Source organism: Xiphias gladius, chromosome 12 (genome assembly GCF_016859285.1).
Source record: "Xiphias gladius isolate SHS-SW01 ecotype Sanya breed wild chromosome 12, ASM1685928v1, whole genome shotgun sequence".
In the NCBI taxonomy this organism is placed as follows: Eukaryota; Metazoa; Chordata; class Actinopteri; order Istiophoriformes; family Xiphiidae; genus Xiphias; species Xiphias gladius.
In genome coordinates this window covers 16,189,821-16,217,719 of record NC_053411.1, presented here as the reverse complement: position 1 = coordinate 16,217,719, position 27,899 = coordinate 16,189,821, and the positions used below count along the sequence as shown (strand labels likewise).

General features: G+C 41.9%; 2 protein-coding genes across 2 annotated transcripts in view; both read left to right on the top strand.

Annotated features, from left to right (window-relative positions):
- The window catches only part of col4a6 (collagen, type IV, alpha 6), a 134,536-nt gene extending 114,584 nt beyond the window's left edge, over positions 1–19,952 (top strand). The window contains 26 exon segments of the mRNA XM_040140660.1: positions 1,725–1,769; positions 4,488–4,559; positions 5,268–5,375; positions 5,672–5,890; positions 6,066–6,224; positions 6,638–6,646; positions 8,973–9,143; positions 9,230–9,373; positions 9,495–9,617; positions 9,769–9,950; positions 10,035–10,098; positions 10,225–10,299; positions 10,884–10,946; positions 10,949–10,990; positions 11,097–11,204; positions 11,327–11,398; positions 12,242–12,361; positions 12,459–12,575; positions 12,801–12,962; positions 13,085–13,183; positions 13,434–13,586; positions 13,900–14,016; positions 14,487–14,678; positions 14,989–15,160; positions 15,332–15,446; positions 16,442–19,952. Of these exon segments, the coding sequence (XP_039996594.1) occupies positions 1,725–1,769; positions 4,488–4,559; positions 5,268–5,375; positions 5,672–5,890; positions 6,066–6,224; positions 6,638–6,646; positions 8,973–9,143; positions 9,230–9,373; positions 9,495–9,617; positions 9,769–9,950; positions 10,035–10,098; positions 10,225–10,299; positions 10,884–10,946; positions 10,949–10,990; positions 11,097–11,204; positions 11,327–11,398; positions 12,242–12,361; positions 12,459–12,575; positions 12,801–12,962; positions 13,085–13,183; positions 13,434–13,586; positions 13,900–14,016; positions 14,487–14,678; positions 14,989–15,160; positions 15,332–15,446; positions 16,442–16,702 (3,164 nt within the window). The 3' untranslated portion in view covers positions 16,703–19,952.
- A 980-nt stretch (positions 19,953–20,932) lies between these two features.
- On the top strand, positions 20,933–27,889 carry ankrd46b (ankyrin repeat domain 46b). Its single transcript, XM_040140316.1, has 4 exons — positions 20,933–21,138; positions 22,706–23,048; positions 25,964–26,122; positions 26,379–27,889. Exons 2-4 carry the CDS (start codon positions 22,738–22,740, stop codon positions 26,593–26,595), a joined length of 687 nt encoding a protein of 228 aa, XP_039996250.1. The 5' UTR covers positions 20,933–21,138; positions 22,706–22,737; the 3' UTR covers positions 26,596–27,889.
- The last annotated feature ends 10 nt before the right edge of the window (positions 27,890–27,899 follow it).

The following is a 27,899-nucleotide window of genomic DNA, read 5'->3' as shown; positions in this document are numbered from 1 at the left end:
GTGTGTGTGTGTGTGTGTGTGTGTGTGTGTGTGTGTGTGTGTGTGTGTGTGTGTGTGCGCGTGTGCATGGATGTCATGCCGTATTCTCCCCACAGGGTGAACCCCTGGCCATACATCCATCTCATCCCGGCACTGTCCATCCTCCATGTACTGTAGTTACCATAGCGACCTCATCCTAACACCCTAAACCATTAGAGGACATTTCTAGGGGACAAATAATTCCTGGTTCATCTGCCTTGCTGAAGCAGCCAAGCTCTCCGGGACCTGAAGGGACAACGTGGCTCTTGTTAGATTTTCTCTACCAAAGCAGCTTCCTGCCCTTCATGCCTCAGCTGCAGCAGCACACTGTTAACTACATGATTAATGGTCTCCATTAATGTGCTTATACACTTCTTCTGCAGCCAATAATCTATAATCCATAAACTGCTTCGTTAGTTGACTGATTGACGCACAGTGATGAGATTTTAATGCTGATTGCTCAACAACTACTGTGCTTCTTTAGTCTCGGAGGAGGTGAGAAGATCGTATCTGGCAACTTGAGTCAAAATGATGATTCACAAAGTAGTGAATTGGTCTTTTAAAGGAAAATGATGGTGTTTTTTTTTTTTAGAACGCGCCGCTTCTTCACATTTTAGTTTGATTAAGATCTTATCGGATTTATCTTGGGCTCAGTCAGAAAAACAGCTTCCTTAGACCATCGATGACCGACCGAGCCAAGCGTTGTTTAAAGCAGCCACTCCCGACCGTTTGGCTCGTGACCCTTTGCAATAGAGCACTGTCTACTGTGATCCCCCGTTACCGGTCACGGCCTCAGTGTGGTCAAGACAAGGAGCGACAGAGCTCTTAAAAGTACTCGTTTTTTCGGTGCATTAAAAAAATGCTCAGCTTAGACTTCGACCCAAACAGATGGACTGAACATAGTCAAAATTTTCAGTGACAAAACAATGGCCATGATCCTATAAAATAATGAAAAAAAAAATACATCTGGAGACATCTGGATTCATCTTAAAAAAAAAAAAAAGAAGCTCATTACATGCACCGTTACGTGCATGTAATGCAATGAGCTATACGCACAAGTCAAGTTTATAAACCACACAAATCAGAGCATTAAACAACTATGTGAAGAAAACTGCGCTGACTCTAAAAACCACACCAGCGACTTCCTGACGCCATTATTCAGCTCTTCCTCTCTGAGACTAAATGACACAAAGTCTTCAGCAGTAGCTGGCCACTCATCTTCAGAATGTGTGCTCTCATACCGTGATGCTAATGCTAAACAACTGATTCATTTTGCTTTTAATACGAAGGTTATTGTCGCTCGCGGGAGCTGAGAGAGAATGAGGAGAGATCACCTTCGGCTGCCATTTGACGGTGTTTTTTCTTACATTTCTGCCGCTTTCACAAGCGTCCAGCCGGTGTCTCTCCTCCTCTCTCTCCCCCTGTTGAGGGGAATAATCTGTCTTTAAGCACTTTTACAGTGAAGCAAGCATTTGAATATGCCTTTGCCTTAACTGAATGAGCCTTGAATTAATTGAATGGAACTGATTGCTGATTTGCTCATATCTGTTTGATGAAAAACAATTTAATTGCTTTATTGGTGCATGCAAATGACCCTGACTGGCTTTGTATGCTGCCATCCTCTCTCTCTCTCTCTCTCTGTCTCTCTCTCTCTCCATCCCTCCCTCCATCTGTCTGACCTTCCCTGTGCATGTGTATCTGTCCAGGTGAAAACAGCTGTGGAGGGGTTAATGACGTCGGAGAGGGAACGGGTGGGTAACTAACTTTTTCATCCACCAGCCAGAGTAACGAGCCCGGGACAGAGTCTGTAGCTTTGGTTTCGGGCAGCCCGGCCACTGGTGGATTCAGAAACCATCCGCTCGAGTAAAACCGATGGCTTACGGGAGCGGTAGAGCAGGAAATTCGACCGACTCGAGGAGAGACTCGCTCATGTTCACATGCCGGCCAGAGCTAATCTGCCCAACGGGCGGCTTAAGAGACAGCGTTAAACATATTTGTTCAGTTTATCAGATATTGCTGTGTAGTGTAATTTAAGCAACTTACTATAAATGGGCCACTATATTCAAACTATGTAACTATGTAATTTGGTTAAATTACATTATACTTGATATGTTTTAGATAACTTCAGTTATGTTTTCTGTAAATTATTGTTACCCAACATCAAGGTCTAAACACTGGTCAAGGTCTCATGATGTCAACTTCTTCCTCTCTGAAGATTAGTGGATAAATATTTAGACTTTAAATAAATTAAATTAAATTATTTTTTTATTTTTATTTTTATTTTATTTTTTTGGCCTATAGATAGGGATTAATAAATATAGTAAGTTTTAACTGTAAAATGTAAATTCTCCCCATGTCACAAAACCCCCTAAATACCCAGATAAATAGCGAGGACTTCAGTAGTAGATAAAAAAAAAAGCTCCATTTCTAAGGTTTTTGTTCCTAAGAAAAACACTGGGGGAGACATTTTTTTTTTTTTTGTGCTTCGAATCAACCTCTCATTCGTCATCGCTCATCAGAGGAGAATGAAAATGAAGAAAAAAAAGCGAGAAAACGGAGACATTGATGATGACACACTCAAAAAAAAAAAAAACGTGTGTGGTTTCCAGCAAGTCAAGCCAAGCATCAGAGTAGTAGCCTCAAACACTGGGGGAGACATTTTTTTTTTTTGTGCTTCGAATCAACCTCCTCTCACATCATCATCATCATTCAGAGAAAATGAAAATCGGTAGGAAAAAAAGAGACACACGGATGATGATGATTCACTGAAAAAAAAAAAAAACGGGTCTGGGTGTCTAGGCCAGCAAGTCAAGTAGCATCGTAAGCATCAGTAAAGCAAAAAGCAAACAATCCTCCAGATCTGTTTGCGTTCAGAACTCTCAGTGTTGCCAAATCCTGGACATTTTTGAACCCCAGTCTAAGAAAGTCACCTTTTTAACGGACTTGTTAGTATCAGTTAACAGCGTAATACATCACTTGTAAGCCATTAATCAGAACCTTTGGGTTGCCAGGTCAAGAACATTCTGTGTTGACATCTGTTTAGCAATAATACTGTTGTGAATGTCAGGGATTGGTTTTGTTCCAGATCCTCCGCAGAACCGTTTCCAGAAGGTCAGTTGTCTCATGGTCCAAAGTCATGGGGATTTTCCACAATCTGGCAACCCGGAATTTGTTCTCATTCATGACTTAGAACTGATCCATTAAGCATTAGGAATTAGTAAATGATTTAATTATCATTAATAAAGCCATTAATAACAATTCATAGACCCTCGGTGTCTGGTTAGAACGTGGTACCAACATTTTGAGCGCAGATCTGCAATAGCTTACGAGGACCCTATCGAAGCAAGTCATTCTGGGAAATGTAGTCTTTTGCAGTCAGCTGGCTCACTGTCAATCGTTTGTCCACGACGGAGCCGATGGAAGCCTCTCGGCCCCTGCGCCTCAGGGGTTCCATTCGGGCAGAGTCAGTCGATGGTTGACAGCTGAGTTTCAGGGTTTTTTGGGGGGTTTTTTGGGTTTTTTTCTCCGAACGTGTGGTGCCGCCTCAGAGCAGCAACGCCGTACTTGAAACATGCAATGTGTTCCGTCCAGTCATTGGACAGCTGCAGTTGTTCACACTCTCCTCTTGCTCCAATCAAAGCTGCTGAAACCTGGCGCATGTCTTCAAGCCCTGCCTCTGCTAAATCGCTTTTAACCAGTGAGGGAGGGAGGGAGGGAGGGGGCCAGAAAATAATAGAACTGATGCCCAGACACAAAACCCAAACTGAATTTATAACTTTCCAATGTTTTAACGTGTCCATCATCTTCTAGTTTTTGAACTGCCCTTTAATATGATGAACTTGCTACTAACAGCATTCGACCTACAACGCACAGCAATTCTCACGATTAAACTCAGATGAACCTGAATAGAGGTCTTTAATCTGAAAGCAGTAATGGCGTGAATGGAGGCGACAGACAATCAACACTGCGAAAGACATTCAGAAAAATGTGGTCACCGAAGAATTTACCGTCTGATTGTGCAGGAGTTACAGAATTATACAGAATTATAATACAAAATACCAAGCATTTAGTGTGTTTTCACTAGATATAGCACTACTCTGTGTTTATCTGTGTTTATTGGATGCATGTTTCAGACCGGGCCAAAATAATATTTTTTAAACACCGACAGTGACATTTGACAGGCTCAGACTCAAATCAAATAAAGAAACACAGGAGTTTATTCTATTGCAGGACAGTAAACAAATTTGGCAATCGCTTTTTATGTTTTTTTCTTTCTCCTGTGCCGTAAATCCAATCTATTACGTTGTATAAAAGAAAGTCTACAAGTGTTTGTAAATTTTATTTGGGCCGGGTTTGGAAGTATTTAGGTGTAAGTAGTTAATGTGACAGTTGTGCGTCCAAGTGTTCACTGTATATGTGTCATAAGGTTTATGAAGTGTGAATGCTAACCTGTATGTGACTGCTACCAGGCCAAGTGCTACCTTGCACCATACCTGGTGAGGATGGAGAGCCCGGTTTCCCCGGTGTACCTGGGCGACCAGGTAAAATTTTCTTCTTTTTCTTTTTCTTTTTCTTTTTTTTTGTTGACATTTTGCAAATATCAAATGGGATTTAACACATTTCATAAACATATTTTCTTACGTTTTACGTGATTCCTTTTTAAGTCAAATGAAGGGTCTTTAAGGTTTCAGTCGTTCAGTCAGTTGCTCTTTTAAGTGGTAGAAGTGCAGTTGCCTTTGGGATAGCACATGATAGCACATACCAGAATGTAAGTTCCTTAAAAATGTTTAAAAAATGCATAAGACAGAACTTACCAGTTGATTCATCTCAGCGTGTGTCAACATTTGTGTAAACCGCTGGAAACATATAGCAACTGTATAAAAACACTGAAGCTTTAAAGTCCAATTTTATAGTTCACATTTCTGATTATTGCTGATAATGATGATGAAGTTTGTTTTTCTGTAGCAGTCATTCGTTTTATCGTTTGTTCAGGCCGACACTCCTCATGCTAACTGTGCAATTCTCCTTCTATTTCTTATAAACACACCAGAAAAGTAAAGCACAGCGGAGGGTTTATAGTCAAATATAATTAATGAACAAATAGAAAAGGGTTAATGGACTAGAAATGAATGTACTTTATCTGAAAAAGAATTACTGATTACTAATGTGAAGTGTCATAAAAACGTCATTAAAGCAAAATGAATGATTAAATGAAAGTGATTAAAGTCCTACCCGTCTGCACCTGCCAGGCCCGAAAGGTCAGGCAGGTTTTCCAGGAGAACCAGGACGTCCAGGGTTTGACGGTTCCAAAGGAGAGAGAGGAGACTCTGGTTCCGGAGGCCGACCTGGACCACAAGGTAAATCTGCATGTCTTTCGCTGTCTCTGCACTATTCGTTATCCAGAGTACAATCCAGGCCAGGACTTCCTGTGATCAACAGTAACTGGCTGTAGATTAAAGCTATCATAACAAGTGAAAGGTAAGTTACCATTTTGTATTGTTTTGTATTATGTATTCCCAGATGACATTCGTGGATGAAACAATCACAGTACTGACGCTTTTTGATAAAGATAATGTCGGAAAAAACTAAATAAAGCAACAGCCACAGACGGTCACTTACGTATTTAGTGTGGATGGAACCCTTCTCCCCACAGGTTTCCCTGGACCCAGGGGAGATTCTGGATTTCCGGGTGTCCCAGGGCAGAGTTTCGACGGAGCCAGGGGGAAGGATGGTGTTCCAGGGCGTCCTGGAGCCAAAGGTCAGCCTGGAGAGGTGCTGGGAGCCACACCCGGTGCTCCAGGGCAGGACGGTTTACCAGGACTTTCTGGAGACAAGGGCCAACCTGGGACACCAGGAGGACCTGGATCACCTGGTGCGTCTGAGACAGAGACACTGACATTGTTAGATCTAATAAATTGGCAACTGAGTATAAGTAGCTGTATTAGGAGTACTATTGTGCCAGTGGTAGCAGAAGTAGTTGTAGTGCAGTATTAGTAGAAACAACAGCAGCAACAGAAGTAACGTTTCTTCCTTTCCTCCTCTTTCAGGTTTTGACGGACGCTCCGGTGTTCCTGGGCTAAAAGGAGAGCGCGGTGTTGACGGTCTCCCTGGTTTTCCCGGCCTTCCTGGACCCCCAGGTGAGCCGACGGGTGGCATCCCCGGTCGGCCTGGGGCTCCCGGCAGCAAGGGACTGAGCGGGCCACCAGGTGAGGGAGAAGATTCAGCAACCGTTTTTCATGTTCCACCACATGGCTAACCAGACTTCTGTTTAATTTTTGTAGGATTTTAGAGATTAGACTCCACGTTCCATATTTGAAAGATCTTGTGTATGTCTACATAGTTACTTGTAGCTTTATTTACTGTAGAAGAAGGCAAAAATATTATTTAGTTTTGTCTTGGCTGATGTCTTTCACCACTCATGCCTTCACTTTTACCAGTGTTGGCTCATCCCTGTCTTTTTTCTTTGTATTTCTCTCCTCCTCCTCCTGTTTTGTATTACTCCTTGTCCTGTGTTTCCTCCTCCTTTCTTCCCCTCCTTCCCACACACCACCATCATCATCTCCATCCATCCTCTCAACCCTCCATCCTTTTGTTCTTGGTGTTGGGTCATTCGTTATAGGCTGCCAAGGTGAGACACTCTCTCTCCCCCATCCATCCATCCATCCATCCGTCCATCATCCAACCATTCTGTCATTCGCTTCATCCTCTGCTCCCATCCCTCCATCCTCCTGCTATTTATGCATTTGACCAAACGCTTTAACTGCTACCTCCCTCAAAGTGTCTGCCTCCTCTCCGGTTCTCATCTGTACAGCAAAACAAATGTCCATCTCCATAATTCTTTCAATCTTGGAGTCAGGGTTGGGGTGTGAAACAAGTGAAGAAATCTACCATTGTCTTTTTTTTTTTTTTTTAATGTAAATACAGTTAATATTTCCGAATTTTCCTGAAATCAAATTATCAAATGATTATCTTGAAACAAGGGCAGTTTCCTTCCTTAAAGAGCAACTAAACAGCTCCTGAAAATGTTGTCTTTGCTGACCTGCAGCGGTTTAACTTCTTACCTTGCTCCAGTGATGTAGAAGTGTACTCCAGGGTGTGTCAGTACACCGTGACATCACTTTAGATTCGAACGGCTCGAGACTTTCGACCGGATAGGACAGTCAAACACTGCCTTTAATCCTGGAGTTAAGTTACTCTTTAAGGGACAGTAAGGGGGTTTTGCATATCGTAGCCTATGAACTAAAAATCACACACGCTTTGTGTAATTATCAACCCTTTTCTAATGATTTTCTTCCTTCCAGCCCACCATTTGTTTCAGTTGATCTCCGTACACTTTTAAAACAAACTTGCAGAGACGTTACACTTACTGGAGACAGTTCAGCAACTTTTTAGTCGTCTTTGTCTAAGTGACATCATCATTCTGCGACGATGCAGCTGCAAGCAGAAACTATTTTGAAAACCCTTTTTTGATGGTGCATTTAATCACTTGTGGTGTTTAATGGTTGCTTATTTTTTTTATCTTCCAGGTTTTCCAACAATATGACATTTGAATGCAATGCTTTTCGGTTGCTGACTTTGAAATCTTTAGTTTTCGCACTTCTTTGAATAAACCAAGAAGAAAGAGCTTTAACAATAGTCCCCGCTTGCAACTGCATTACAATACGACGACTCATACTTTTGACCCTTTATGAATAAAAACAATTTTCTTCATTTTGACCGTTAACAAGTTGGACATACGGTGCTGAAATTGTGTTTTGTGATCACAAGAAGTCATGGGTCACCACAATGCTGCATCATGTCGTTGTGTAATGTAGGATGAGCTTCAGAAAACCTCTTAAAACGCATAAAACTATGGCACTGGAAGGAAATGAATTTATCACACCCCACTGAAAGACTCATTCAGTTCAGTTTGTTTTTAACAGTCAATGTGTTGGCTTCAGATGGACATTTTCGTTGTGAAAAATTCAGAAACAAAACATTCTCTCAAGAAACGTTACTACCAATGTTTGGGTTTTGTTTTCGCAGCCAAAACTAACCCTTGTAGTTCATTGATATATTCGCATCTAATCTGTGCCGGATGTGTTAATTGTATTTATTGCAATAGGTTTGTTTGACAGAGTTTTTGGCGCAAGTGCTATTTAACATTGTTGCTCTTGCATTGAGTCTAGAGGCTTTTTTTACACTCTTAAAGGGGCTAATTAATTTTCAGCACATCCCTACCTGGTCCTAGATTAGTGATAAATTGGTGAAATGATAGAAACAGATGTGTTGAAAATGGATTTTCTTTTTAAGAATGTAAACCAGTAGTGCTTAGTATGCTATCCTGTAGGACAAACAAACCGTAGGCGGTTGAACCTCACTAATTCAGTCTGGAATTGCACTTGAGTTTCTTCTATATTTTAATGAAACTGAACATAATTACAGATTTGATCCATACACATTTAAAATCCCTGCACATGGATCTGAAATCAGCCACATCATGTTTGTACATGTTCAGTAACATCCCCAGTTAAAGTGCAATTGCAGCCAAACCAAGGTAATAAACATATATTTAAATTGTTGTCTGCTTTTTGCCAAGTGTGTGTGAGCTGGTGTATGTAATCACAATGGAAATAATTGTGAAATTGCTTCTGTTTAATATTTATTAATGAACCTGTCAAAGGTAAGTCAATTTATTATGAAAAAGAAAGGTAAGTTTATTTTTATTACCCAATATTTACTTTACTTTAGATGCTGTGCATCTGAATAAGTAGAATTCATATTCATATCATTATATTTTAAGGTTAATACTGTTTTTTAGATGTGTATACATATGTGTATACATATGTCTGTCCCACAGCCTTTTTCCATTTAAAATGTAGATTACAACCAGTGCCTGACTAAATCTTTCTACGTCTTTCTTTTGCCTGTCTCACCATCCATCATCTGTTCCGTCATCATCCGTCCACCCACAGGTTTCCCAGGTCGGAAGGGAGACAGAGGAGACCCAGGATTCCCAGGGCCTGCTGGGATGAAGGGAACCCCAGGACAGCCCGGCACCCCTGGGTCACTAGGGCCAAGGGGACCCCCCGGACTTCCAGGACCAGGAACTAGAGAGGGAATCCCAGGAGTGCCAGGAAGGAAGGGTAGGCTGGAGCTAAATGGTTTCTAACTTGTCTAAATAATAACTCCCCATAGTGACTAACAACACTCTCTCTGTGTCTTTTCACAGGTGAGAGAGGTTTCCCAGGACTGATGGGTTTCCCGGGACTACCAGGGCGTTCTGGTACTCCAGGATTTCCTGGAGGAAAAGGACTGTCTGGAGGGCCTGGAAGAAATGGATTTCCCGGTGGACCCGGATACCCCGGACAGAAAGGTACAGTGTCCAGAACAGGACGGAGTACGATGACACCGATACACACAGGCCGGTAGCGGTCAAGCAGACTCATCCACAGCCCGTGAGTCACTCTGACATCCAAGGGTTTTTACTTCTGTAGGTGAGAGAGGATACCCCGGCCCTCCCGGCTTGCCCTCTCTTCCTGGTCCATCACTGTTAGAGGAGAAAGGAGACCCTGGAAACCCTGGAAGCAGCGGCCTTACTGGCTTCCCCGGACCCAGAGGTAACACTACTTCCTGTTGAAAAACACAATGTTGTGTTCAAATTAAAAAACCTCAAAATGTACTTTCCATCACTGCTGTGAACTGTCAAAGTTTGTCATTTCCCACCAATGTTCCACCTGTAATATCCCCTCACTCTGAATCTGGTTTCAGGTGACAAGGGTCTGCCAGGTCTGCCTGGTCGCCAGGGCCTGCCTGGACTTCCTGGTTTTGCTGAGCAGAGCAAAGGACAGCCGGGACAGCCAGGGTTTCCTGGACAGCCAGGAGTTCCAGGCTTCCCCGGACAAAAGGGAGAGGCTGGAATCATGGGATTCCCCGGCATCTCTGGTCCAAGGGTAAGAAAACACACAACCACACAAAAAATGCAAACATGCAGCAAGTTCACCCAGTGAACTTCAAGTTCTAATGGCGTCTTTCAGGGTGATGATGGTGCACCTGGTTTCTCTGGTAATCCTGGAGAATCTGGCCGACCTGGTACCAAAGGTGAGTGTAAATATCCTTCAACAGATCTGTTCTTCTATCAAATCTACGCATCCAACCTCACATGTATTTCTGAATAACTTAATTCTGTGTGTACATCCATCCATTGACTCCGATTTTGTTCCTCAGGTCTGCCTGGAGAAACCTATGGTTATCCTGGAGCTCCAGGAGCTAAAGGCCAGCAAGGAGACTCAGGCTACCCAGGTAAGACTCACCATGCTTGGTTATGGCAACACCAACCACCCCGTGCTTAGATTTAACTGGTTTTCCCTCTGGAATGACCAAGAACAAGCTTGTTTAAACTGTTCTTAATCTAAAACCGAAAAACCTACAATCCATCACTTATGTATTCACAATTTTTATCAAAACAAGAAAATAATGAAATGGCAACCAGTAGCACGTCAGCTTTAGTCCTGATTTTATCTTATTTTTATGCTGAGCCACATTTTAGCTGCCCCCATACTGTATGTGTTGACATGGATCTGGATTTAATACAATATCACTTGAATATTTCCAAAGAAATTTTAGAGTTTGGCCTTTCAACACTCCTTTCTGTTTCTTTTAAACAAACTGCAGCACTGTTCGATAATTTGGTTTTGCGTTGCTGATGATAATTCTGAGAATAACTCAGCCCGATGCCTCTCCTTTTTGTCTTCATATTAAAACGTTTTGCAGACATTTTGACAAAGAGGTGATCTCTTACCCCCTTTGATTTTTCCACCAGTTATAAAACATCTGGTCCACCCCAAAAGGATCTGTTACCTATCTGACTCATTATCTCTCTCCAGGTGGTCGTGGCAACGACGGCACCCCCGGTGACAACGGCTTTCCAGGAAGTCCAGGTTTCCCCGGAGCAAAGGAGCTCCCGGTGAAGCAGGGCGGCCCGGAATAATGGGTGAGAGACACCGGTCCTGAGACAAACAATATACACTTAGATGTCCAGTTCCAATATTAGGATTCCACAGTCAGATATTAACATATTTATCTCATCCCCTCTGCAGGCTCCCCTGGTTTCCCTGGGCCAAAGGGTCTGGTAGGCTTCCCAGGAAGAAAAGGACTAGATGGGTCTCCTGGTCTGCCTGGAGGTCCTGGAGGACCTGGAGCCAAAGGTGAAAGAGAAACCAATAATGCACTTTGACTCTCTCTTTCCAAATAAGACGAGGTAACTCAACAGGAAAGAAAATGAGCAGAGGCTGCAGACAGACACACTCATTCTACTGTGTTTTTGCAGGTTTGTCTGGATCCCCTGGTTTGGATGGACTTAATGGCCTTGCTGGACCTAAAGGCCTCCCTGGAACCCCAGGCAAGGACCTCAATACACACACCAGAGTCTGACAATTTTTTTTTTTCAGCTAGTTGTTGTATGCTTCTTATGATCTGAACAGTCTATGTGAAATACTGAAGGACACTTGAAGGAGTCTGAACAGAGTTTGTGCATTTTAAACCAAGCTGATGGACATACAATGATCAATTGGTCAGCTGGTCAAGTTTGTTCCAAATGGGAGATAGAACGTAGATAGAAGCACGAAGCACGAAACCGACTTGATACAATCGCACGCGGCAAAACTCACATAAACAGAAATTACCAGTTTGTATAATTATAATTCTCCGATTCATATTTTGTAAGTTTCCTTTGTATTCTCAGCCGTTTATTGTACCTGGATTATTTTTTGAGAGTCATTTTTGAAAATGACCACAATAATCAAAAAAAAGAGAGTCCAATGTACATGTTCATATTCATGTAACCGTTTATAGTACACAAAAGTTCTATTTAGTGCTAAATCCAGAACAGTGGGTGGTATAGTGAAAATTACAGACACTTATTTTTTACATAGATAAAAAGAGCTATGCTAGAATGAGTATAGAATTATTACATAAATCTTTAAACATAGGTATAGTTACTGAAAATAAAGAAACATTGATGGCAGCCTCTACTGACCTCTACAATGCTGAATTATATATGTTGGATTTGCATTGCACAAAAGCAATTCCTTAAAGAAATTCTGAAAAGTCACTCAAACCTTTGTTTGAGAAAAGGCCAGCAGGTTTACATTCTGAGCTTTGGCACGTCCACAAAAAGGGGAAGGGTCGTTTGCAGATGTTGAAGATGAACAGCCGTTGAACATTTTGTTGTATCTGTATCCAGGTGGAAGTGCAGGAGGTCTCCCGGGTGCCCCTGGTTTTCCAGGGTTGAAGGGAGAGAGAGGCGTCTCCTACCCAGGCGCCCCAGGCTTCCCTGGATCGAAGGGAGAGAGAGGGCAGCCAGGTGAGGTAGACTTCAAGGAAGTTAAAAGTGCTGATTGAATATACATTTCAAAATAATATCAAAATAATGACTGCTGATTTATTTTTGCGCGTGTCAGGTGGTCCTGGACTCACAGGGTTCCCCGGTCGGCCCGGACTTCCCGGTGAGACTGTGGGGTCGGATATCCCGGGACCTATTGGAGACCCTGGCCTCCCTGGACTGGACGGAGAGTACGGTAAATACATTTCCTCAGTCCGATTTTGTTTCATTTCATTTCCATTCTTTCTTTCCCTGAACCCAATTTCTCCTCTCATCTCCTTCACCTTCCCCTCTTCCCTTTTTGCTTTTCTTTCATGTTTTCGTTTTCTTTCATTTCCTGCCCTTCCTCCTTTTTCTTATCTTCTATCCTCGCCACTCCTTTTCCTCTCCTCTCTCTCTAACCCGCTCCTTTGTCCTCCAGGTTTCCAAGGTCCTCCGGGTCCACCCGGGCCACCTGGTCCAGGCACAGCCCAGGGAGATAGAGGTGACTCTGGGCTCCCAGGCTTCCCTGGCTCCCCCGGCGTGAAAGGAGAGTCAGGAGTCCCCGGAGGCTCTGGATTCCCCGGCGTCCCCGGATTCAAAGGTGAAGTGGAGCTCAACAATACGACATGGACCAAAAATACAGCCTGTGTTTCTTTCTGTTTCTCAAAATAAAATGAAGTAAAATAAAATAATGAAGTAAAATATTGTGTTTTTGCTTTTCAGGAGCACGAGGTGAGACCGGTTTCAGTGGAGGTCCTGGTCTAAAGGGTTTCTCTGGTGACCCCGGTTTCTATGGAAACAAAGGAGCCAAGGGACTTCAAGGTAGGAGGACTTTGGTCTTTCCACAAGTAGAATTTTTCCATTGGATTAGGATGGTACAGGAAATTAATTTATTTTGCTCTTGTGTGAAGTCAATCATTATATTGAAACGTTTCTCTCTCTCATACCTCACCTCCTTCACTTTCACCTTTCCTTCCACCACTGCCCGCTCTTCTTCCTGCACGCACATTCATCCTGTATCGCCCCTCCACCCTCCGCCCTTCCTTGTCTTTCCCTGTCCCCTTTTCTCTAGGGCGTCCTGGTCGTAAGGGTTTCCCCGGAGGCACGCTGCCTATATCACCAGGAGACTTGGCACGACCCCTCGGAGACCTGGGCTTTCCCGGTGAAAGCGGAGCCCCCGGTGGCCTCGGAGATTCCGGTCAGCCGGGAATCCCTGGACGTCCAGGTGAGTAGTGAATACGTCCAGTTTTTCAACCGATTAAATTGCCACTTTTGCATTTCTGTTTTTGTACAGATTAATCATACAAGATACAATGTGTTCATTACTGAGCTTTGGAGCTTATGGTAGGTGTGAGAGTGATATCAATCTTCTCATCTAACTCTAAGTGGGAAACTGAATAAGCATAGTTCCGAAAATGTCAAACTACTGTGACAGTTTTATATATATATATTTGTGTGTGTGTATATGTATATATGTGTGTATGTGTATGTCTTTGCACCTTCAGTCACAACTTGTGTAAAATACACTTCTGCAACAGGTCCTAAAGGTCGTCCTGGTCCTGTGGGTAAACTGGGCAGGACTGGAGCTACGGGTCTGCCTGGATCTGTCGGTGACCCCGGACCCCCTGGTTTCCCTGGACCCACTGGAGAACAAGGTCAGTGGTGTGTCTGTTTGAGCTCACTCGGTCTTTGTCAAAGATTAGGCTGTGTCAGGCACGTTATTTTGACAAATGTAATACATAATGCACTAATACCATGTAATTGGTAAGTTACTTATCCAACTGTATCTCAAAAATGGTGAATTTTAAAAGATGGATGCCAGCGATGCTTCAGTTTCGGGGTTAAAATGTTATCTAAATTTTGGAAAATAATATATTATTTTGTCTTACAGTCTTGACACTGGCTTGTTCTTTATTTATTTATATTGCCACATAAAAACACAACAATAGAGCTACTAGAAATACTCCAAAACACCCTTTTAACCCATGAATCTCCCCATTCAAATACCTGAACTATTACTGAAACATGAAAAACAAAACAGTAGAGGAACCCACAAAAAGCAACTTTCAAACTTTCCCTCGATTCGAACGTCTGCCCAGAATTCTTCTTGTTCCCTCTTCCTCAGGTTTTCCTGGTACAGTCGGTCGTCCAGGCATTCCCGGCAGCGTCGGCCGCAGTTACAGCATCGGCTACACCCTGGTGAAGCACAGCCAGAACTTCCAGGTTCCCATGTGTCCTCAGGGCATGGCCAAACTGTGGGACGGATACAGCCTGCTGTACGTGGAGGGACAGGAAAAGGCACACAACCAGGATCTCGGTATGGAAACAGTTGTTTGGATTAACCTCGATCTACTTAAACATTGAAGGCAACAGCAAGAAAGTTAAAAGTCTAATTAATTAACATGCTAAATGCAGGGAATCTTTTGTCATTGGCTTTTTTAGCTTAAGAAGGAGGCTTTTAGCATTCATAGCTGAAATGTCAGGCTATGAAGTGAGAATTTAATTCCAGAAATTGGAAATCGGAAGTTACTCAGGCCTTTATCCAAAATTTCAAAAGGAAGTTTTGACATGTTAGTCATAGCAGTTGATTTATTAAAGGTGTTTAACCTGTCTCTTGGTCGCTCCAGGTCAGCCAGGGTCATGCCTCCCCAGGTTCAGCACCATCCCCTTCCTCTACTGCTCCCCCAATGAGATCTGCTACTACGCCAGCCGCAACGACAAATCCTACTGGCTCTCCACAACCGCACCCATACCCATGATGCCTGTGGCCGAGGAGCAGATACAACCTTATATCAGCAGGTATAGTACGCTGTGCTGGCTCATTAAACTGTGAGGTCTGGGGTTCGGCTGCACAGCTTCACCTCCTCTGGGACTTTTAAATGATGATTAAAAAAGTCTCTTTTTTTTTTCATAATATTTGTGATAAAAAGTTGCTCAGATATGAGAATGTATGCCTCCTGTCCAATCCAGGTGTTCAGTTTGTGAGGCTCCATCTCAGGCTGTGGCGGTCCACAGTCAGGACATTAACATACCCAGCTGTCCTCCCGGCTGGAGGAGTCTCTGGATAGGATACTCCTTCCTGATGGTGGGTCAAAAAACTACTGCCTCTAAAAACCATATCCTAAAGAGTAGGTCAGCGAATAAATACTGATTTAGCATAATTTTTAAACTGCTCTCATGTTTTCAATCAATCATTTCATCTGTTAAACTCAAAACATTCCCCACCAACAACTTCAGCTTGGTTGTTTTTTTCGACCGACTGTCCAGAACCCAAAGACATGCAGCTAACGGATTTACCAAACAGAGAAAAGCAGCAAATGATCAAATTTGACAAGCTGGTCAACTCTATGTTGACGGACTACAGCTAATCACTTAACCAATGACAATCAGCACTAATTTTCTGTGTGTAATCTCCAAGTTATGAGTCCCGGTGGTAGCAGACACGGTTTACAAATTCCCCCGAAACAAGGCATAAAAATAAGGTTATACTAAAAGAATTGTAACTCTGATAAAAGTAAAGCAAAAAATATGCAGCCTCTAACAAAAATACATGACACTGTTGACCAACTGTAGATGGATTAAGAAAGTCCATTTTGACCACGTCTTGACGCCACTGACGGGCGACCAAATAAAACAGACCGTTGCCTTGGTTGAATTTACAGATTTCTTTAGGTTTGACAATTGCTGGAAGCATTTGGGATAATGTAAGTCCACAACCCAACAAAATATATAACATAGGTCTAGTCGTTTTTTGGAAATTTGAATGCAGAAAAGTTAAATATTATACTTTTGACTAATTGAGATTAACCACGTAGCATCCCTGTACTCATCATAGTTGTTTAACCACTGCCTCCCAGTAACACTTCGTAATAGCTGGCTTCTCTTGGAGAGGGAAGCTAGCTGGGGCAGGAGACGTCTTGAGACAAAACACCTCCCTGTAGCCAACAGCGTAACTATGAGACAGGAGGAGCAGGTTGTTGTGGTCATTTAACTTCATCATGGAAATGTTCAGAGGTGTAAACGGTGAGCATAAGAAGGATTAATGTAACAAATGAATTCTTCTTCTCCCCACCACGACAGCACACGGCGGCCGGCGCTGAGGGCGGCGGTCAGTCCCTGGTGTCTCCCGGCTCCTGCCTGGAGGATTTCCGTGCAACGCCGTTCATCGAGTGCAACGGGGCCAAGGGCACCTGCCACTACTTTGCCAATAAGTACAGCTTCTGGCTCACCACTGTGGATCCCAGTCAGGAGTTCGTCTACTCCCCGACGCAGGAGACCATGAAGGGTGGCCAGGAGCGCTCCAAAGTCAGCCGCTGCCAAGTCTGCAGCAAGATCTTGTAGTAGGGTGAGGTGAAGGACGGAAGAGTGGAGGGATGGAGGGAGAGAGACGTCAGGAGGTGATACACTAACACTTCAAGGAAAAGGAGAGAGAGGTGTTGATGATGGAGGAAGAAATCTATGAATGCAAGAACATGTGACTGACTGAAAATGAGCCCCTAATCCTGCTTCACTGATGGTTTGACAATTGCGTCGAGCAACATCGTCGCGTTTTCAGAGTGGTTTTTTTTATTTTTTGTATCCCCTTTAGGAATGAATTGCTTATTAAAAAAAAAAAAGAAGTGTTGGAGGGAGGAAATGGAAAGAGAAGGCTTCCAGTGTGAGTGCCCTTCTCTAGATTATCACTGACAATGGTGCTATTGTTTATGTTCTCTTGTGTTTATTTTGTGTCTGTTTTCTCGTTACGGTTTTGGCGAGAATGATTCTCGGCTACCTCGGAGAGTGCCGCCGCTTTGGACAGCACTGCCCCGCTTACACGTCAGGGTGGACGTCTGCTTCAGACAAGTCAGATCAGAGAGTCGAGTCAAGCACTGGTGCGGCTTAAAGTTGGTTGAATCCAAGGTCGTGAATCAAAGCGGTGTTTTACAGTCTTTTCTGAACTGGTTTACCTGAAGTAGATGGTAACCTCACCCCATCCTGGCTAAAACACAGCATTTTAGTGAAACGGCCACCCTAGAGCTTTGCTTCTTTTGTATGTGCTGCCAGCTACAACCAGTGTAACTGCAGTTATCTTATAGATCATGTTATATTAAAAGCTGTCACCACAGTTGTATCCTCCGTTCTGATGATTCTGCTCGTTTTGCATGAATAGCCAGAGTGTAATGGTCGCCGTTTATTTGGGTAGGGGTGTGAAAATCCAGTTGCAGAGACTTGCTTGAGGTAAAGAGAATCGTTACGGTGAACATTTGCTGCACTGCACTGTTTTTTGAAAGCTGAATTACTGTCGTGAGCGAGCGCTACACAGAAACCTTGGCGTGGTGAAGGAGTTCCTCTTTTTGTGTAAGATGCACAGAACACAAATCGACTGGAAAAAAATAACAAGAGTTAAATGAATTTTAATTGAATTTAATGATATCAAAAACACGAGGAAAGAAGAACAGTTGGTAGGGAAAAAGGAATAAGTACATAAGCAAGGTACTGGTAGTGCACATCATGTCTAAATGTTGCTCAGTCGATGCTTAATATTGAGGAACTGTACAGTGCTTACATCAGGGAATCCGCTAACTGCAACTTTTTTTAAGGCAAAAAAAACTAAATTGGACATTTTCCAGTTTCCACATTGTCTTCTCATCATTATTTGTCTTCTGGATATTGTAGCAGCTGAAGACATTTTCAGGTGTCCACTATAAAATCTAAGACACTGTGGCTTCCAAGTCGGAGCTTTCAGAACAAGTCCTGCTTCTAACCTCAACACACGACGGGCGAAAAAGGCAACTGAATGTTCACTTTAACAGATTTTTATCATTTCAAGCAAGAGACAGTTCTCTACAAACTGACTTTCACGGCTTACAGAAATTGCTGTAAATCCATGGCCGCCTGGAATTTGGGAAATCTATCAAAACGTGTAAAGTATGATGAGCGTGGAAGTTCATTCTTGACCTTGGAAATAGTATCTTGACAAAATAATCTTAACTCGAGGTCCACTTACTAGCATTTTTCTAGAGCTTTTGTTGTGGGTTCTGTTTGCAAACTCCACCTGCAAGTGAAGACTAAACCTAACGTGTATTTTGGAAAATGCCCAGCAACAATGTCATCTATTCATAATGTAGTTTTTGTGCAGAAACATGCAAAGCTACCAGAATAATCCTTCAACTTTACTATGGATTTTTCATGTTTCACTTGCATGTGAACTCTTTGGTGCTACAATATCCCTGACGGTCGACTTGAAAGGCAACAGTAAGTTCTTATTAAACTGTATGCAAGAGAAAGCCAAACCAGAACCCCTGCAACAGCTAACTCCAGTAATAAATGACTTGAATGAGGCCACCCATTAATATATTAATATATATTGCACTGATTTGAACTCATATGGGTTAGAACAATAAACAAGTCAAATAAAGGGGCATATTTCCTCTATATCTCCACCTTCGCAGGCTTTCATTGTTATGCTGTGACCAAACTAGTGTTTTGTTTTTTGTTTGTTTTTTCCATCACAGTAAACCCTTCATTCACATAAGATTTCCAACAGGAAACAAAACACACTCTGATAGATTGTTAATTATTGCTGTACATAGTGCTTACTGTATTTCCCAGCAAAGTAGGTTAGAGTTAAGGTCTATAATGCTGTTAGCTCCTTATTTTATTTTGATTTTTTTTTGTTTTTTCACCAGTGTCTTTTCACTGTCCTCGGATGAGAACGAGGAACAAAACTACTTATTTTTCTACTTCTTGTAAGAATTTATCTTTTTCTTTACACTGAATTCGGTTTGAATCGTAAACTGAAAGCCTCCCATCAGTCTACTCTCCTCCTGTGATATTATCCTTGGACAGTGAAAGCTACTGGGTGACTTGTAACCACTATGACCACTGTGTCTAGCACATATCTCTGTATCTCTGCTGGTAGCCCTGATTTTTATTCCTATGTCACATTTTACTTTTACTGTTTTGTTTTTCTCTCCTTTTTTTGTCTGCATTTGTTGTTTTGTAATCTAGATTGTAATTATTTTACTTAAGTCATGATACTATCCCCTGGTTTTATTTACTGAGATGGGAGGGATTGGGATGATAATGTGTACATTAAATATTATGATAAAAAAAAAATGCCTTTAGATGTTTTTATATGGAAAGTATATTCAGAGCTGAATGATTTAACAGACGTAACAACAGTTATTGTCTGTTTGAAACCAGTAAAAATTAAAGCGGTATACTGTAAGTACCTGGGGTGACAGAAAAGTAATGCCTCAAAGAGGATCTATAACACAAAAAGGTAATAACATGTCTGTTACTGTTGTGTTTTTCTCTGCTCACACACTTTGAAATAAAGTTTCAAAACTAACAGAGAAATGCAGAATTATTATTGGTAAATCTCAGCTCTGTCTGGGGAATATGAGGAAGATTTTCTTGAGGGATTGAAGTGGATTCAGAGGTGAAATCAGTATTTTCAGGTGTCCCCAATGGTTGATTTTACATGTAACCTCCGCTGAGATTATTGCATTTTTGTTGTTGTGCTTTATAGTCAGTGTAAAAATGATGTTTGAGATCATATTGCTTGTGTGCCTGGCAAATCCAAATTAAAAACAATAAACACCTTTTAGCTTATTTGCATTGCCTTGTTATACAACCAAGCAGCTGTCAGATATCGGACCCTGAACTTGAACAGCAGAAACTAAGTGACAATTCAATCTGATGATTTTATAGAGAATGACTGAAAATGATAAAATAAACTGACACTGGGACCAGTCGTAAATTATCTGCATGTGAATTTGTCTAGAAAGTTAAGTGTGTTTTTGTAGATGTGTGGACAGACGCAGCTTGGACATATGTGCTAAAACTGAAGCAGTCAGACCGTCAACACGCCCGAATCAGGTCACTGGGAATCAGAGAAACGTCCTGGGTCCAAGCCCATGTTGGAATAAGAGGCAAGAAAACTGACAGTCCAGTTGTTTGGGCTTTGAGGAAATTGACTAATTAAATTAGACTTTCCAAAGAGTAGTTTGAACAATCGAGAGAGGAGAAAACAGGTTAGTTGAAAACTAAAATGAAACAAGGTGAATTTTCTAAACAGCATGGCAGGACTAGGCAAGGAAACGTCTCACAAGCCGAGGCTGGTCTTAGATCTGCATTTCCCTTCACAGTGGACGTGTTATTCATGCGACACATGCTTTCGGAGCAAAATATTCTGCAGAAGCCCATTTCTGCTAAGAAAAGAAAAAAGGAATGAATGAAAAATAAATAAATACATAAACACAAATGATTAGATGGCCTGGAATTTTGATTTTAAATAAATACATAAATAAATAAATACATAAACACAAATGATTAGATGGCCTGGAATTTTGATTTTCTCAACTTAAATTATGAGATGTTTAGTCATATTTATAATAAGTCAATATTTGTATTTTTGAAGTCAAAGTTATGACATAAGTCAAGACATGAGCAGTCAAGTCAGCTTTACTGAGTCAGCTTCATGTACATATACTACTTTAGTGTTAGCTCATTTGGTGGGTTTAATGAGCGAATATATGGTGGGGTTTGTTTTTTTTTGAGTTTGTTGAATTAACGGGGCTTTTTCGCAGGACAGAGTGAGGCAGAATTACAGGGCGTCACTGCTCCAGAGCAGTAGCCGGCGACAAAACCCTCTCATGTCGGTTCCCCGCTGCTCCAAAGAAACAGAAGAAGTTAGCATCACAACAACAACAACAAACACACTGCTAGCAGCGTTAGCTCGAAGGAGAGCGAAGAGTGTCTTTTTTTTCTGCTGATTTGGGACATATTAACAGGCGAGTAATGGCGGCCAACAAAGAGTCTAGATTAACAGCAAGCTTGCGTGTATGTTGCTACGGTTGTTAAATCACATATTATTGTGTTTCGGCTGTGTGTAAAACCTTAGCTTGCAAGCTAAACATTAGCCCCGCTAGCTTCTTAGCCGACGTCATTATCAACCTTCCAAAACAAGTTGATGTTTTATTTTAGCAAAATCTGCGCATGCAAGTTGCATGCAAAGAATCGGGTATCTCATGAAGACAAATGTTTAATTATGATTTAATGTTGCGGCCATTTTCATCCCTGCAAGTGGTTAATGCCGTAGTTAGCCGCTGCAGCTACTGTTACCTAACTAATGCACACTGTAACCTGCTATTTTCCTACACAAGTATATACAGTTAAAGCAACATTAACTTAAAGTAAGTTGCTTGAAGTGATTTTGTAACCTTGTGTGGAAATAGAAGACACTTTAGGGTTTTGCTGGCAGGCTACAGACGTTTAAAGGTGATGTTTGCTGTGAGAAATGTAATATATATATTCAGGTGGAAGGAATTACTGGTAAATATAGTTAAAGTGAAATTGCTTTGTGTACCCAGATGCCCGTGTAGTATATTGAAAGGGTGTGTCCTGACTTACTCACTGTACCAATTCTGACACTTAAGTCTCTTAATTTTTAATATCATTCTGGTTATACCTCAGTGCTTTAAGCTGTATTTTACCTTACTCCAATTCACTATCAATATGTCTAAGTATTCTCACTGAATCCCCTCATTAGCTGTTTTTTCTGTGCAGGTTTACTTCCATTTTTCGTACGGAAAAAGAATTCCTCATATGACAGACTACATTGTAAGCCAGCAAGGCCACTCAGACGTGACTGCAGTCCACCATTATTGATTAGGATCATTTATTCTGCTGATTCTGTTTAGCTTTGTTCAGTTACAGACAATACTAAACATTTGACAATGTTTTTATAGTTTGTAGTTTTTTTAATATGTTGCCTTGCAGCCCCATGATTACATTGTCCGTGCTGAGATGTAGATTTGTAATCATTTTTCAGAATTATTAGACAATGAAGATTCTTCCCCTGTAGTGAACGTTAAACGGCCAATAGAGGCTGCATATCGACCATTTGCCTCCACTTGTTTTCTCAAAAGAGTTGCTGCCAGAGCCTTTTTAAGATTACATTAGAGTTGCAATATCAAAATAGTTGTTGATTAAACTTTGTTAGTCGACTAATGAACTAATGATTTCAGTTCCAGATGATATATACTGTAACTCTGTTCTGTATTTTGTCCCGCACTCCCAAACAGATTTTATTGCATTATCTGGCGCTGTGCTGAATACTGGGACTGTTTAAAATATTTTTGGTTCAAACAGATTAACTGGAGAAAACTTGTAGATCTTCCTTTTATATTGGTTTCCTTTTACGGGTCTCCTAACCTCTCCTGACAAAACCCCTCGGTCATGTCCACTCTTCACTTCAGTGCAAATCAACACAGCACATGTCGCAGTTATCACACATATTGAGATTATCTGGGACACTGAAACATATCTACCTTTTTTCCTCTTCGATCCTCAATGCAGGTACGCTGGAATTTTCTGATACCCACTCGGACATGTCCTATGTCTTCATCAACGACTCGTCGCAGACCAACGTGCCTCTGCTGCAGGCCTGCATTGATGGAGACCTGCCCTTCGCCAAGAGGCTCCTCGAGACAGGATGTGACCCCAACATTCGTGACAACCGGGGCCGCACAGGCTTGCACTTAGCCGCTGCCCGGGGTAACGTGGACATATGTCGCCTCCTACACAAGTTCGGGGCCGATCTGTTGGCGACAGATTATCAAGGAAATACAGCGCTGCATCTGTGTGGGCATGTGGATACTATACAGTTCCTGGTGTCCAATGGGCTGAAGATTGATATCTGGTAAGAAATGTCGTGCTTTTAGGTGATGAGGGTGTTATTTATAAAAGTTTAAGCTTTTATCAATACATAATGTTGTTTTGGTTTTACCATTCCGTCTCTGCAGTTTTATGTTCTCCTTTCAGTTTCACTTCAGTATTTAATCTCCCGTGTTTGGTTTGGTGATCCCATTGTCTGTTTGTATTTGCATTTGCCTTTGTTTTCATTGTTTGCTGTCTATTTTTCCCATAAATCACTTTGTAAATTTGTTAGTCAAAATTAAGCATTTATTATAAAGCGTGCCTTAGGTTGACAATTCTCGGGTAAATTAAGTGGCATGATTGTTTGCAGAGGCGTAGCCAGCCCTGCCCGAAATCATATTCATTTGCATACATTGACTGCAGTCCAACGCACTGTAGTCTTGTTTTGTGCAGTCCGTGTGGTCATGCATTTGCAAGTTAGTTAATAATGATAAAACATTTTAATCATCTTCTTCTTATTACTTTACATGTCGAGTCAAGTCAGATTCTCTTTATATAGCCCAATATCACAATTCACAAATTTGCCTCAAGGGGCTTAACAGTCTGTAGAGCATTACGACAGCCACTGTCATTAGACCCTCTGTAAAACTGGCAATGTCTATTATCAGTCAGTGGGCAGACTGGAACACACACACACACACACACACACACACACACACACACACACACACACACACACACACACACACACACACACACACACACACACACACACACAAACCCACCCCACTCCCCTCAGGCATCATAGCATAAGGACACTGCAGCTCATAGGCTTTGCATGTTGCAGAAAGCTGTGTGCTCCCGCTCAATAGCTCAGACTGTTGTGACCGTTCTTCCTCTCCTCGAGGCCATTCACACACTTGGCACACTGTGTGGTCAGACACACCCCTAGGAGATGATAATTACATGAAATTTCACCTTGTGGGACATTTGTAATTAAACTGTTGGCGCTAGAGTTCTTCAAAGTTAAAATTAATGGTCAAGTTATTTGTGTGTCTGCTGGTTAGACATCACCTACATCTATCAGACTCATCTTGTATCTGATTCCGTTTTCCTTTTATTTTCAAATGTCACACGACTCTTAATCTATATATTTGAATCACGGTCGGTATCATTAGCCGTGGTTCTTACGAGTAAAACGATCTGTCCCTTTTGTGTTTAGTTGTAGTGATCCAAACATTATGTGAGCCTCAAAGTATGATTGTGTCTCCTTCATGGAGAAAGAGGCTGTAAAGGGTTCAGTAAAAGTCGCCTGTTTTATTTATTGGTTATGATAATTTAGTGGATTAATCATATTCTAGGTGTTGATTTCCAATGAATAGGAAAGACATCTCAGACTTTTGGATCCCACTGTACACAATCTATTGCTGCAATTAACCAATATTTTCATCAATTAATCTGCTGTGTATTTTCTCAATTAATTTTGCAAATTCCTCAAAAAGCCTGTTCTTAGGACGCACAGGGCTGTCCTGGCCTGTTCTGATTAGTATTGTTTCCACCGTGTGTGTGTGTGTGTGTGTGTGTGTGTGTGTGTGTGTGTGTGTGTGTGTGTGTGAGCTATCATGACAAAATGTGCTCTTGGAGACACCTAGTGTAGAGGGCTACCACAGAGGCAGTTTTGTTTTCTCTTTGGAAGGTGTCTGTCCGTCCGTCCGTCGACAGATTTTGTCACCACGGTAGCATCACAACCGTACAAGATAGAGCCACGAATCTTTAAAGGTGTGTAGTTAAGAAGGTTGCCGTGGTCCTCTCCATGACAGCTGACTACTCATGTAATAATGTATTCATGACTACTGAGTCTGCTCATGGGTCGCATCGTCAACGTGTTGACAGGCATCGCGGTTGGTGTGATCCTATCGCAAGATGGTCTCCATTTGTCCACTGGTTTTTTTTTTAATTTTACCAGGTCAGAAAAAATAAAAATTAATTGTTACATTTACAAGATTTTGTGCACCCTATTTAGTCAGGTCCATTAATGTTTTTGTAGAAAGTCTAATTTTTTAATGTCTGTTTGCTGCAGCGATTGTATTTATTTCTTTTCACTTAAAAAATCAACTAAATATATAATTTGCCCTGGGATGGCCGAAATTTTTACCTACAGCTGTAACTAGAGTCACACCTGTTTTAAAAACCCTACATCAGGATGGACTTAGATGTTGCCGTTATATACGGAGACCTATGTTTTTAGGCTGTATCACTTGGACCTCCAGGTGTCGTGGATTTGGGAAAACGCACACAGGGCTTTATCTAGTCTTGCCTTGATGTCCCTCTGTGTCTCAGGAAACAGACTTGGTAATAAAACCGCAGTGTCTTTACAGAGAATAAATATGAAACGCACCAGAAAATCTGTCAGCATCAAAGACATGACTAATCTAGCAAGGCACAGCCAGCCGCATCAAAGAAAGCCACCACGTACTCTGTGTTTACAGCAAGCAAGTGTTGTAGTTTGGCACTGCTGAGATAGGATCACAGAGGAAACCACAAAAGAGAAGGATGAGTTCAGTTCAGACAATGTTCTCTGTCCTGTCGAACTGTGTGTACGTTTGAGGTGGCAGATGGTCGACTTAGCTGGTGAAGTTACCGATTTCAAATATGATTCATATAAGGGAATGACCTTATTTTATGTTTCACTTATATGAGGGAAAAGGCTCCAATGATAAGGACCCTCTTCTCTGTGGATTAATGGTACTTCAGGGAAGTTACAGCAGGATGGATGTAAACGCGTTTCCAGTTTTTAAAGAGTCTTTTCCTCTAAAAAAAATGGTAGTAAAGGGGGGATGGTCTTATAATGAGGGTCACCCTATAGTCGCTGCCAATACAGGACTTCATATTTTAGCACGATACCTTTTGACTCTCCAGTCTAACTGTGCTTTGTCTCTTGATTGCCCTGCATAATAGTAACCACAATGGATCGACTCCCCTGGTGCTGGCGAAGAGACGCGGCGTCAACAAGGACGCCATTCGTCTGCTGGAGGGACTGGAGGAGCAGGAGGTGAAAGGCTTCAACAGAGGACCCCACTCCAAACTGGAGACCATGCAGATGGCTGATAGTGAGAGGTAAGCAAGGTGGGGAAGACTGAGGAATGTTGGGTGGGTAGTGGGCGGAGAGGGGGTCGGGTAAATCGTTGAGAGCAAAAGAGAGCGAGTAATAGGGTGGATAGAGGAGTGAGGGTGGATGCATGTAATCCAAAAGTGTCATTCAGTGTTTTAGGAGGCTCGTGAAGATAGCGTGTTTCAGATATTTAGCCTGCCCTGACTGTGATACATAAGGTGGACAAAAATATGACCTCAGTTTTAACTCTGTCTGTCCCAGCGCGATGGAGAGCCACTCCTTACTCAACCCCAACCTGCAGAGCAGTGAGGGCGTCCTGTCCAGCTTCAGGACCACCTGGCAGGAGTTTGTGGAGGACCTGGGCTTCTGGAGGGTCCTGCTGCTGCTTGTGGTGATCGCCCTCCTCTCCCTGGGCATCGCCTACTACGTCAGCGGGGTCCTGCCTTTCTCCACCAGCCAGCTGGAGCTGGTGCACTGAGGGGGAAGGCAAGGATGTAGAGGAGGTAGGGAGGTAGTCAGATAGTCAAGTGAAGTTCTGCTTTTGGCTGCGTTTATAAACAAGAGTCTCAGATTTTTGTTGATTTGCAGCCCAGAGCTTGTCTTTTTTTTTTTTTTTTGGTTGTTGTTGTCTAAACAGGGAAAAGTCATATTGTTAATAAAAATGCATTTTTAAGAAGCCGTAATCCAAAAGAAGAAAACTCACTTTCAGTTAAAGAAGGTTACTTGAACAAGCAACTCGCAAGTTCCAGAGGTTGTGAGCTGATTAACAGAAAGACCCGGGACCAAGACCAAGAACATATGTAGGTCTTGTTTTAATACTGTGTAACGTATCCCCTTTAAATTGACATGTCACAGTCTAATTTGATCTAAAGTGAGAAAACATAGTGGTTTAGGTTTCACTTTTTTAAATTAAAAAAATACTTAGACACTTGCAAGCTTAAAAATGCGTGATTGACAAAAAGACCCAGGCAGTATCTTCTTCCGAGTCAGTGACCCTTAACGTGTATTGGTCGTTTCAACATTGTGAAACATATCGCTTACAGGTCAAACTGCTTTAGAAAATGTAATGACTCACAGTGAGCAAATATGGTGCTTGTTTTGTTGAATGCAGTTATTAAATGGCATTTCCTTGTGTCCTTCCCTGTTATAAGCTGTATATTGCCAATGTTTCTATCTTTTATTTTCACTGTTTACTTGTTTGTCCAATCTCTCGGTTGTGTTATTTATCAAATTTCGTCCGTATTAATTTCCCCTCATATTGTATGTTTTGTTAAAGTACTGCACCCTCGCTGTCTTTCACGTGGCTCGTTCGTTTAACAAACCCGCATTTGTCATTTTAGTGAGTATCTTATCCTGTCTGGAAACAGTCTGGTTGTGATAAGTGAAAGTTGATTCGCTGACTTTGTGCAGGAAAGTCGTATCGTCTGCTTACGTAGATCAGAAAAGCACCTTGACTGTGTGCCTTTTGAGAGAAAGCTTCATGTTTCCCAACAGTTCATTGACATTCCCGCCTGAAGCATGCAGCTTTGTTGCATTAAAACCTACCGTATTGTTGTAAACATCATGAAGATTCACAATGCTTATAACCTAGAAGTATGGCAGCAGATTAATGGTTATTACTTGTTTTGTTGTATATTCATTAACGTCCTTGGAAACCATGTAGATCTTATTTGCTGTAGGTTTTCGACTGTTGATTTTCTGTAAACGGTGACACATTTGAATTAAATCCTAATTTAATGTGGAAAATGAATAAAATCACGTGTATGAATGATTCTCTATAGG